This window comes from Suncus etruscus, chromosome 10 (assembly GCF_024139225.1).
Source record: "Suncus etruscus isolate mSunEtr1 chromosome 10, mSunEtr1.pri.cur, whole genome shotgun sequence".
Classification (NCBI taxonomy): domain Eukaryota; kingdom Metazoa; phylum Chordata; class Mammalia; order Eulipotyphla; family Soricidae; genus Suncus; species Suncus etruscus.
The window spans coordinates 26,668,077-26,681,021 of record NC_064857.1 but is presented as its reverse complement, the minus strand read 5'-3'; the positions used below and the strand labels follow the sequence as shown (position 1 = coordinate 26,681,021).

Genomic DNA, 12,945 nt, shown 5'->3' with positions numbered 1-12,945 from the left:
TTTCTGGACTCAGATTCCTCACTCTCGGGGATTTCTCAGTTGGACTGTCCCTTCACACAGCATGATTATCAATAGGATGTTTTAGCTTTAGTGTCAGGACAGTGCTCTGGGCTTCTTTACTGTTCCTCTGGCTTGGGTTCTTGAAGACAAAACCCTCAATGCTGGAATTTGATCTCCAGGGAAAGAGATTTTGATGTCTAGTTTGAAATCAAAGCTTGGAATGCCTACAAAGTTTAATTCCATGAGCCCAGCTGGAAGTAAATGCACTCAAAGCCTGCCGGGATAATGATTGCTGGAGTCCATTTGTAGAGTCTGCTCTCTCTCACTTCTCTTTTTGAACAAGAGTATTGATCTTTAGCCAACAAGGCAAAATTAAAAGCCTTGCAGGTATGACATTAAGATGCCTGTTGCCTGTGCTTTCAGTTTTCATTCACTAAGAGCAAGTACATTCAAGTGAACCTAGTTCATCCTCCTTTCTCAACTCCCCCTCCTCCTCTTCCAGTACAATTGAGGTCTATGAATCCTTGTCTTTTTTCTTAGATTTTTTCCCTAACCAGTCCCTACCCAGTTCTTTGTATTTTGGCTATAAGCCTATTTCACTGCATTCTTAGAGTTCCCTTTTCAAATAACTGATCAGGTCTCTTCTACTTCAAACACTCATATGCTTGCTGATGAGGATTAATTCCCTCTTCTGCAGTCATAGCAACCTGGGCTAACTTGACCTTCCTGTCTCTGTAAAGTTCCTTCCTTGTCCCCACTTTGTTCTGTACTTGTTTTGCACAAACACTTTTCTGAAGATGCCTAATGCCTTCCTCTCCCTCACCTATTCTCTTTCATTTGTCTGTTTTGTGTCCTCTGCCTAACCACCCTCATTTTTGCCACCCGGAAAATCCCTTCTGTTCCTCATGGTTAAGCACAAATACTTTGCCCTAAAGGGTTTTCCTTTGCCAAAATCCTCCTTATCTTAAGCAGGGTGGAGGGTGCAGCTTTTGGTACCCCTATGAGTGTGTCCAGCTTCATTCCTCCTAATAGACCCTACTTCTAATTCTGTCTAAATTATAAATTATCTATTGATTTTTTACATCTTTATTGAGCTACTGTGATTTACAATACTGCTACTGTAAGTTTTACGCATACAACATACCAATACCATCATCAGAGTATCCACTTCTTTTCACCAGAAGCCCAAAGACCTCTTCCTGTCAAACCTATTTCTCATCCCACAAATTTAATTCTGTTGCCTTTGGCCCTTTGTTGCTGCTACCTTACTGTTTGTCTTTGAATCCATGTGTCCCTTTTCTTCATGAGGTTCTCTAGTTCCATTCATGTCACAAAAGAGTGCTTAATTTTTTCCTTTCTTACTGCTACATAATATTCCATGTGTCCTTCCTCAAAGTATATAGATATTGTAGTTTGTCAAAATTTTCTTCCTTTTGAAGGCTAAATAATATCCTCTAGATATAGTATTCTAAATCACTTTATTCATATATTTGTTGACAGAAATTTGGATTGCTTATATTTTAAAATTTTTTAGGAATCTTAATGCTATGAACATGAGTATATATTCTTTTGATTTGAGATATATTTCCATAGGCTAAATTACTTAATAATTTGATGTACCTTTTTTTTTTAACTAGGATGGGGAGGACTGCTATACTCTTTCCATTTCAACTGCATTATTTTACATTCTTACCAACAGAATTAAAAAATTCTAAATCTTTCTCGACATTTGCTAACTTTTTTTTTACAGTTATCATTTAAAAGGGAAGGAGAGATTTTTCTCATTGTGTTTTTGATATTATTGGGTTCTATCTGGCTTGGTTTCAATTTGCATAAAGTTGCGCTTTGAAAGGTTGGAATTTTTTTTTTTTTTCAGAAAAAATTTTTGCACCTGCAATACTGCAGGCAATTCTGGCCACTGTGCCACCAAAAAGATATGCCAGATTTATGAAAGCCTTAGACAAACAATTACAGGAATTATAGAGGAATACATTTCCTTTGGGAAAAGAATAAGAGAGTTCTACATTTTTTTCTGGGAAGACAAAGACTGAGGAGGTTTTAATTAAAGTTTATGAATCAACCTGGGAGGAAAGTTCTTCCTCAGTAGGAGTGGGGACTACTCCCTCAATTTTGAGAATAAATCAAATAAACTAGTACATAGTGAAGAGAGAAGACACATAAGGAAACTGTTAATGAAAGTACTAGAACCTTGCATGTGGCTAACACTTATCTTTGTCCAAAGAATATTCATCCTTTTTATTGCATTTTATTGCTATCCCACCCAAGTTGGATGAGTAGGACAATGATTATCATCCCAGGAGAAAAGAAAATCTTAAAAAAGATTGAAGGACTTATCCAATGTTCTCCTTACTTCTAGATTTGTTGGATCTGACTGTTTGTGCCACTTTGTATTTAATCTTAGGAAACTAGACTGACACCAATATTTCTTTACAAGAGCCAAAACTTCTCTTACACCATTAATGGAATTAAGAAACTGAATACCTAAAATATTTTCCTTCACTATTCCATCTATCAGAAATAAGTTATAGTTGTGGGTTACTTAACCAGCATATATTGTTAAAGTCAAAGCAACTTTTCAAAGGGGAGAGGACAATTTTGTATATATATAAAAAAATGCCTGGGTCTGGCCATTTTTTACAATTCACAAAAATGAAGACTTACATTCCCTTGAGGCAATCATCAATCCAATGCTTGCAAGAGACTTGAGACTGTACCTAGTAGATGAGACTTATTTTCCCTGAATTATCATGGCCTTCCCATGTCTATTGACCTCCTCTGCTCAAGTCAAAATGTAGACTTGAAAATGTCTCCATGTTAACACTATGATGGGAAAGTTGACTGGTGAAGAAAGGGGGAGGTGTACATTTTATGACTGAAACTCAACTTCGAACATGCTTGTAATCATGGTGCTTAAATAGTTTATTTAAAAAAAGAAAAAAGAAAAGAAAGCCTAGCTGATGTTTAATGGGCCTGGGCTATGGAGCAAAATGCTTATGTTGACCTCTCTGCACTTTCTTGTCAATGAAGCCCCAGGCAGGCCTTCAACTCAATTTCTATCTCAGTTTATTTTCAGCCATTCTCTAGAAATAATAAGTAATAGCACTTTATTTGCAGGTTTATTAGCAGGATTGGATGAGTTGATTTATTTTTTATTACACTGATTTTTGAATTAATATTTTAGAAGCACCATTTAGTTCAGGTTCTTTCACCTTCCAGGTTGATGGCTTTGGAAATCTCATGGACAGACCCATGATGAACCAACCAGTCATTTCTCTCTTCAAGATGAACATTTCCCTTGTCAATTCCCATAACAACACCTCTTGAAGCTTTTTTACTAACCATTCCATTCATGCCTTTGACAAAGAGCCTCTCTTATAAAATCCGAGTATCTGCCCCACATCCAAACTGTTTGGGAACTCTTCCCACAGTTCATCAAAAATAATATGTCATATTTCATTCCAGTATATCAACGTATGATTCTCTGCACTCCATTTTCTTCTCATATGTGTAATAAACATTACACATACTTTCTTTTTCATTCTGCCAGCAGCATACTTTACTTGTTCCATATTTTCTTCTTTCCTTCTTGTTGTTCTCCCTTTTGTTACAGAACTCTTCTTATACAATCACTTCCAGTTTTCCCCATTCCTTTTACCTCCTTGGACTGATTTATTCTGGCTCTCCTGTGTCTGTGGCTTTGAACATGTATCAACATTGGATTTTCTATGTAGATCCTTGTATAGATGGTCAACTACTAAGAACCAGAAGCACTCCTCAATATTTCATTTCTTTAATGCTACCCTTGGAGATCAATGTAGAGCACTGAGGTTTATCAAATGTTCCGTATAAAGTGATGTTCAGTTTATGTTATTCCCTGATTATAAAAGGTTTGTGGGGTTCTCCTGAAAACAACCAAACCAACAACCAAAGGAGATAAGGTAGCAAGGATCTCTCCCAATAGAAGCATATTTTAAGTGGCTCTTCTGAGACCAAATCAGGAATTTGCTTCCTATTTTTATATGTTCCATATGAATGATAAAAACAAGTAGATGAAAAATCAGGCAATCTGTGGTATTTTCGACTATGGCAGGCTTCTCTTTTTCTCTGAATGCTTGCCTGGTTTGCATTACGATTTCCTTCCTTGCTGGAAAACTACACAGATCTCTCCCTTTCTTTGGAAGAAGAGGGACCTGTTAGAAATATGAGGCTCCAGGATTCAAATGCAATGTGTTTGGCTGTCATGATCTGTAGTGCATTTCTTGACAAGTCCTGAAAAGACTATTGAATCCTGGCCTGTGCTTTTTATTTTTTTTTTCCCTGCAGTATTTGGATGTGTTTCAGTTGCAGTGTTTGGCTGGATAAAGTATTTGAAATAGATTTTTTTCCTTCCTCAGCAATCATACGTTACATTTTCCTCCTTTCAGTTAAAATGGAATAGTTTACTACTATGCAAATGTTGGGGGTTCAGTAAATCATAATTCTTTCACAAGTGAATAATATCTCTTTCAAAATTTTCAGGCAAAGAGGTCACAAACTATCCTGTTGACAATGCTCTCCTTATTTTTAAAAACAAAAGGTAGATATTTGGTGAGTGTGTGATAGGCTATCCAGTCATATTGAAGATTATTTTTGTGACTTTAAAGTATACATTCTAATATAAAATATAATATACACATATACTATTTATCTTATAATATACTTATATATTATTATAATTGTATGATAGAATACATATTATAATCATATACTATAATAATTATTATATCTAAATTATAAAATATAAAATATAAAGGACTCTTGTTAAATAGAAAATACTTTTTTTTCTTATTTTATTATTCAAACACTACTAATCTTTGCATTGTGTATGTGTGTATTGGGTCAGAGTTTTTGATATTCCTTGTCATAGGTTATTGTTCTCTGGTAATCTTCAAAGGGCTGGTGGCCTTTGAATCTGCTCCATATCTAAAATTCTAGCTTTAATTATCAGATTAGCCTGCTTATTTTTTTTTCTTGTGATTAAGGAAGGAGATGCTGAAATGTATTTATTATTCAGCAAAATACTTGAGATGGTAGGATCTCAAATGTTTCATTCTGTGCAGGAAATGAGAGCTGGTCAAATTATAGATTCTCTTAAGCCAAAGGAGGAAAATTAATAAATAGGGGGCAGAAAGCCACTGAGTGATGTGACATAAAACGGGGTGTTCATGTGGTACACTTTGTTAGACAGTATTGGAATTGTGTCTTTCAGGGTCCTTGCAAGTTATGAACAAAACAAGAAAGATTATGGAGGATGGGGGGGCCACCTTCACCAATGCTTTTGTGACGACACCTATGTGCTGCCCCTCGCGATCCTCCATGCTCACCGGCAAATATGTGCATAATCACAATGTCTACACCAACAATGAGAACTGCTCTTCACCCTCATGGCAGGCGATGCATGAACCTCGGACTTTTGCTGTTTATCTTAACAACACTGGCTACAGAACAGGTAAAGGATGAACTTTCTAATGCTCCATCTCTGCTAACATTTTAGATGCAGGAAAATGCACTCTGTCATAAAACCAGTAAAATTCCACTAAGTCTCTAAACTAAAGTCATTGAGACCTTCTCCTCTCTCAGTATCTTCTTTATTTCTTCCTTTCATTCTGAAGAATGTACAATCTGAAATTCTCTTAAAAAAAAAAACAAAAAGACACAGGAAGTCTCAATGCTGCTTGATCAAAGTACTTTGCCTACTAGAAATTCTGGCAGTTGGAACTTTTCAAGTGAATCTACAGCAATGTTTCACCCCCTTCACTTGCTTACCTCAGTCTCCCAAGTGTCAAAAAGAACACAATTTGAGACTTGACTCAAGTGTTGGTAACTTCCTACTCAGTGTTCCAGTGAGAATCATCTGCCTTAATCTGCCTGGGATCTCTAGGGCATTGGATCCAGCAGATGATTAAAACTATTTCTTGAATTAATGCACGTAATTAAATTAGTGCATACCTTCCTTATCCATTTATTTACTCACTCAATACACAGGTTTGGGTATTATTTTTTAGCATAACCACAAATTGTGGTCACCAATATTCTTTTTTGTTTTGTTTTGTTTCTAAATAAGTTTTGGGCCACACCCAGCAGAGCTTATTGTCTCTATACTTAGCAATTACTCCTGGCAGGCTCAGAGGATCATATGGGATGTCAGGGATAGAACCCAGGTTGGTAGTATGCAAGGCAAATGCTCAACCCTCTGTGCTATCACTCTGGTCCCACCAATATTCTTAAATATTCACCTAAATCTTCTGGAAAAGAAGGCACTTGTTATAGCTGCTATGATTATTTATGTAATTCACTAAGGGCAAGAAGAGGTATTAGTTAGTTGATCTTTTGAAAATTAAGGATATTTTTTAAGAGAAGCCAAAACATCACACCAGGGCTGGAGATAGTACAGGGGGATAAGACACTTGTCTTGCATGCAGCCACACCTGGGTTGATTGCCAGCACCATCACATGGTTCTCTGAAAAACAGCAGTTTCTGGGGATCATTCAAAATTTCTCTGAAAAAAGTGTTTCTTAAGAATGTAAGATTTTGAAATAAGGCCTGTGAGGCTAATATTTCTTAAACATTATGTAAACTTGTTCACAAGGATTAAAGATGTCATCTTTATCTTTGTTGTAAATCATTTTTAGGCCTAAAATTCCCTATAATCAAGATTTAAGAGTAAAAGATGATAAATAAATGAAGTCTCTCAAATCTCTTAAAAAGGAAATTCATCTTTCCCACTGGACTTGGAGTGGGGGGAGGAATGTGGCCATGTGCTTTTTTGCAGTGTCCTTTAGGCAGTTATTGCTTGTTATTTATTGATTAAAATATTGATTGTAATTATAATAGCATTGTTATTCGTAGGCACCTTAAGATTTCTGTGCACAGAGTACACTCCTTTTATGATCTCAAGAGAGCTTGCTTATGCTTAGGAAAGAAACTGGGTTATTCAGAGTACCTTGTTCTGAGTATGTTTTCTCACATAAGTGATTTAAATTTATGGCACCTTTCATCTGAGAGCTCAAAAGCAATTTGAAAATCCATCAAATATCCCTGTAGGGTTCATAGACAGCAAATGTACTTGGCTCTGTTATATGACTGAAATGGGGGTTTTAAATATTGTACAACCAGCTCAGAAGCAAAATAAAAATGACTTCGTAATGTTAATTCTTTTTCTTCTTCCTTCCTTCCTTTTTCTTTCTTCCTTTTTCATTCATTTCTTTTTTCCTTCCTTCCTTTTTCTTCTTCCTTTTTTCTTTATTACTTCCTGCCTTCCTTTATTTTCTTCTTCCTTTATTCTTCATTACTTACTGCCTTCCTTTATTTTCTTCTTTCTTTCTTCCTTCCTTTTTTCCTTCCCTTTTCTTCCTTCCTTCTTTCCTTCTTTTTTATTACCTTCTTTCTTTCTTTCCTTCCTTCCTTCCTTCCTCCTGCCTGCCTTCCTTCTTTCCTTTCTTTCTCTCTCATTCACTCTTTGTCTGTCTGTCTGTCTTTTTTTCCTTCATTTTTTTTTCCATTTTCCAAATTATCAGTACTCTGGGGAAACCTTTAGTTTCATTGCTCCAAGTTCTGCTCTGGGAATCATATAGTGCAGGAGATTTCACCCTGGGCTCCCATGTGCCAAGCATATTCTCCAGCCTTTTGAGGCATGTCCCCAAATCTTAAATACCTGTTTTTTGTTTTTTGTTTTGTTTTTTTCCTTTCAACCACCAAGTTGCGTTTTATTCATAGACAGAGTTATATGAAATTTGTGCCTTTAGCCTCTTAGGATCGCGATGATTGAAACCCTAGAGTGAGACATACTGCTTACGGGGTTAGTACTCTCACTATATCCAGATGTGGACAGTTTCAGGAGGACTTAAAGTGGTCAATTAGGGCTTATTACTTTGTTTTAGAGCCAAATCAAGAAAATGACAAAGTTCTAGGTGATTATTACTTTCTAGGTAAATAATATAATAGCAGTGGTTGTACTCAAGAATGTTGTATACTTGGAATTTGTTAAGTTTGCTAGATCTTAGCATGTTCTTACCACAGTGGAAACTGGCAAAAATGTGAGGCAATGGATATGCTGATTGGTTACGTGCCAGTAAATACTCCACAGTGTTTGTGTATGTTGAACCAGAGCATTGCATACCCTTAGATATATACTTTTTTTTTTTATTTTCAGTCATACCAAAAAAAATGTTGAAGGAAAGTATAGAGAAGGAAATTCATTTTTTTATTACCTACACTGTAACAAATTCTAACTTGTCTCACATAACTCTTAATATAAAGAATTTGCCATAGAATCTTCTTGTATTACCAATAAGAATAGATAGAGATGTAGGAGTGTTATTGTCTAAGGTTATAAGGCAATCTCATGACATAGCCCATCCAACACATGTAAGAATAAATTCTTTTTTTTCTGTCACATTTTTGCATATGCTATTTTTATACCCCTACTATACAAAGTGGTTTATGAGGAAGCATAAAAACTACAATAGAATTCAGAACAACAAGGACTGTGACAAATGAAATAATGGTCAAGAATAATGTTAGTGGGACTAAGTGATAGCACAATGGGCAGGGCACTTGCCTTGCACTTGGCTGACCAGGGTTTGCTCTCTGGCATCCCACATAGTCCCCAAAGCCTGTGAGGAGAGATTTCTGAGTGCAGAGTCAGGAGTAACCCTTGAGCAGTGCTGGGTGTAGCACACCCCCCCCCCACCAAATAAAAAGAATAATGTTATTAGGAAATCTGTATGCCATGGAGAAGGGATATTTAAATATTTGGAACTAAACTTTCAGATGGCAAAAACAAACAAAAAGAAAAATAAAGATGACCTAATACAAAAGTACATTGAGACACTATGATAAAAATTAAACAGTAGAGGATAAAGTGATAGCGCAGAGGGTAGGGTGCTTGCCTTTCATGGACTGACTTGGGTTTGATCCCCAACATCCCATATCCTGGAGCATCACTGGAATGACCCCTGAGCACAGAGCTAAGAGTAATCTTGAGCACCACTGGGTATAAAAAATAAATAAACAAAACACTAGCTTCTAAGCTATGCAGTCTTCTTCTACTTGTAATTCTACTATGCTTTTCCCACCTTCCACTGGATTACAAGATTCTCAATGAAACTCAGAGGTTACCTGTATATATTCCCTTATTCTTAAATAAACAAACACAGATTTAGAGGATTAAAGTGACTTTCTGAAATTTCACATCTGATGAGAGCAGCAGATGTCTGAACCTTGATCTTCAGGAGTTTTCCTACCAAGGCCCTTAATCTATCAACTAGATTTAGGAATTCTCTAGGAGTCTTCAGGTTTCCTGGAAAGTAGAGAACAATTGGCAGCTTCTCAGAAGTTGCAGGCAATTGTGTTTTCCAAAGAAGAGGCTTTATACTGAAATTTGTGACTGACTCTGAAGTCAACCTTTAGTTCAGAATCAACCAGTTGTCTAAGCTCTTAGAACAGAGTGGAGTTTTTAATGAGTCATCCTCCAAAGTAAAGAGAATTCTTTAAGGAAATGGAATTTTCCAAATATTTAGTTAGGTTTAGGCAAAGGAAGATATGCACTGAGGAAAATTAATTTTGATGTGCCCATTAATATATAAGAAAAATCAAAAGTTGGAAGAGAAAATGTTCATGATAGAGATTCTATGTAATTTAAATTTATCGTTGATAGGAAAATATTGAAGAGTCTCAGATAATTAGTAAGTTAAGATGTTTTTATGACAGTAATTATTAACCCAACCAGGGACAGAGAGTTATTTGAAAACATACAAATAAGCATATTAGGATTTCAGGCATCTTAGGAAAATAAGAGACTTGATGGATAGGTATTAAACTAATATAATTATTATGAGTCACTAAGCTAGTGAGGAAAGTAGATATATATATATATATAGGCATATTATTTTCTTAATAATGATCCATTTTTTGGAACCTATAGCTGAGAATCTAAGAAAAATACTGAGAAATACTGAAATACTGAAAGAAATACTAAAAGCCAAACTGTGTACTAAACTATTTTATTACACATAAAATTTATTATCTATAAATATGAATCTAGAAAAAAAAGAAGCAGAAAACACTGATCGCTTTATGAAGAATCCAGAGAAGACAAATTACTAGGAGATTTATTTTGGAAGACATCCAGAACACATGGATTAAATAAATTGATTTTATCCAATAGTATATTTACCATTATGTGAAAAGATTTTTTCTTTTTTCAGAACTGAGGCATATTTTTGGACTGGCTAGCACCTAAATATTTTTTACTTTATTCATGGAAAATATGATTGTCCCAGCAGCTTGAATGTTCAAAAAAAGGAAAATACAGTAATATGTCTATTGCATTTTATGCTCTGACAAGTGAATTGAAAATGTTACTGGATTCTTTACCATACAAAAAAATACTCTGCCTATCTTCTCAAAAATACTCAGTTTAATTTTTTTTCAATGGTGTAGATATGAATGTAAAACTTGGCATGAATGTTAAGCTAAAAGTAATACTATACATTTGAAAGAAATTATCATTAGAAAAATGAAAAATAGAAAAAGTTTAAAAATACCAAATCAGTGACCAACTTGGTGTTAGAGACATGTATAGAATAGTCTTCTAAATTAAGATTTTATGAGAATAATTTTTAGGTCTTCTTTTCTATCAAATTTATATTGTAATTTATAGTAATTATCACAGGAATTATTATATTGGTTCATTTTTAAATGGTAGTGTTCAATGATAATTATCAGATACAATACACAAAATTTTGTTTGAGTTAAAATTTGGGGTCTAAGGGGCCGGAGAGGTGGCACTAGAGATAAGGCATCTGCCTTGCAAGTACTAGCCTAGGACGGACCGTGGTTCGATCCCCCGGCGTCCCATATTGTCCCCCCAAGCCAGGGGGGATTTCTGAGTGCCAGGAGTAATGTCTGAGCACCAAATAGGTGTGGCCCAAAAAAACAAAATTGGGAGTCTGAGAAGATGGCTCAAAGTGTATGCTTTGGAGTTTATGCTTTGTATATGCAAGACTCAGAAACAAATTCCTGGCACCAACCGGACTCAAAGTACCTAAGCATCTTGAAAAGGGAGACCTTAGATCATCACCAGATAGAGCCCTGAACAAATTTAAAAAAAAGAAAGAAAGAATTTAGTTATACTAATTGTACTTTATATTGCTGGAGTACATAGGGCAATACTTAAGAGATAAACTATTTTTGAAAAGAATTCTTATAACAAAGTAATTTAAGCAAATTAATTAGTTTTCTAATTTCATGTCTTTTTTGTTACGAAGTGTGCTGATGTTACCTACAGAAAGTAGATATTTAGTAGGTTTTTTTAAAAATATGATTTACTTTATTTAAAGAGCATTATCACATAGTTGATATAGCAGATCCTAATACATTTGTTGTCAGGTAAGTGAGAAAGAAGTTATTAATAAAAGAAGCCAGAGTGGATAGCCTTGCATGTTGCTGAGATAGGATGGATCACAGTGGTTCTAATCCCAGGTGTCCCATATGATCCCCTTGGCCAGGAGCAATTTCTGAGCTCATTATAGCCAGGAATAACCATTGAACGCCACCCAGTGTGACCCAAAAGCAAACAAAAAAGTTATTAATAAAAGAAAAAAGTAATAAAGGAAGAGGGAAGAGAATAATAAAAATGTATAGCAACAAAAAATTCTGTGAAAATTGTTGTATTTCCAATGAAGTTAAGAAGTCATTGTCAGAAGGTTTAGCAAGCTCTTGTAGCCAATTGAGCATTCTTGTTACTTCATTTGTTTCTGAACACTAGCTGGCTTCTTCGGAGAAACATTGGCATCTAAATCATTGTGTACCTCAATGGATGACGATATTAAACACAATTGAGTTGTCTAGAAATTCCAAACACTGCTGCTAATTTTGTGACTTTTGTGGAATGCTGGATTTGTCAGTGCTCCCAGAAATACGAGAATGTGGGGGGAAGGGTGCCCACACTCAAACCCAAAAAGTCCTAGCATTGCCAACCGAAATAGTGGCATACCTGGTGTTCTGGCCAGATGGGAGTCTTTGCAGAGAGAGCCATAGAGGAATGGTGAAGCAGGGCCGTTGATAAAATGGCAATTGTGGGTGATAGTTGCAGCAGGCATGTCTTTGGCGTGGCAGAAACTTAGCCCACACTCTCTTCCCAAGATTGCCAGCTTTCAGCTATGTGACCAGTTTACCCCTAATTTTTCACAGTTTGGTTTACATCTCTTTTGAGAATAGAGTGAGTCTAAAGAGCTGGTAAGGTGCAAATATCATGACATTTTAGTGATTATTTTTAAAATATGAGTTTACTTAAAAGAAAAAAGAGAAAGGAATACCTTTATCTTTATCAATTATAGTATTGTGGCTTTTTAATAAGCACACACTATGCTGCATACTATTGATATACTATTTATTGAAATACAATTCAATAAATTTCTTACAACTATGCAGGGATTTGAAGAGATATAAAATAAAATTCTTGCACTAGAGAGATAAACAGGGAGTAGTAAGGTCCTTACCTTGCATGCAATGATCCAAGTTTGATTATGGCACCACATATGGAATTCTGCCAGGTATGGTTCTTGAGCACAGAGTTAGGAGTAAGATCTGTGTACAGCAAAGTTAATGGCCCAAAATAAAACAATAAAATTAAATCCTTGATTTTGTTAGACTTGTGATCTAGTTTGAGGAACCAGATTTAGATCAACAAGTCTATATAAGTATAAATCATAATTTTAAATTAGTTCAAAATTATATAACCCTAAATTTATCCATTGCAAGGAGTAAAAGCTCAATCAGTATCTTCTTTGCTAGATTACATAAAATGACTTCTCTGTAGCATCAAAGATTGTTTCTATAATTTATATTGCTGACTTAAAAATAAATGCTTTTGCATCAGA

At 35.3% G+C, this 12,945-nt stretch overlaps 1 protein-coding gene across 3 annotated transcripts in view; it reads left to right on the top strand.

The window, feature by feature from the left end:
* SULF1 (sulfatase 1) overlaps window positions 1-12,945 on the top strand; it is a 184,912-nt gene that overhangs the window by 105,677 nt on the left and 66,290 nt on the right. For all 3 annotated transcript variants that reach the window (XM_049781800.1, XM_049781802.1, XM_049781803.1), the window contains exon 5: window positions 5,270-5,509. In XM_049781800.1, coding sequence (XP_049637757.1) covers window positions 5,270-5,509 — 240 coding nt within the window. The remainder of the gene's footprint in view (window positions 1-5,269; window positions 5,510-12,945) is intronic.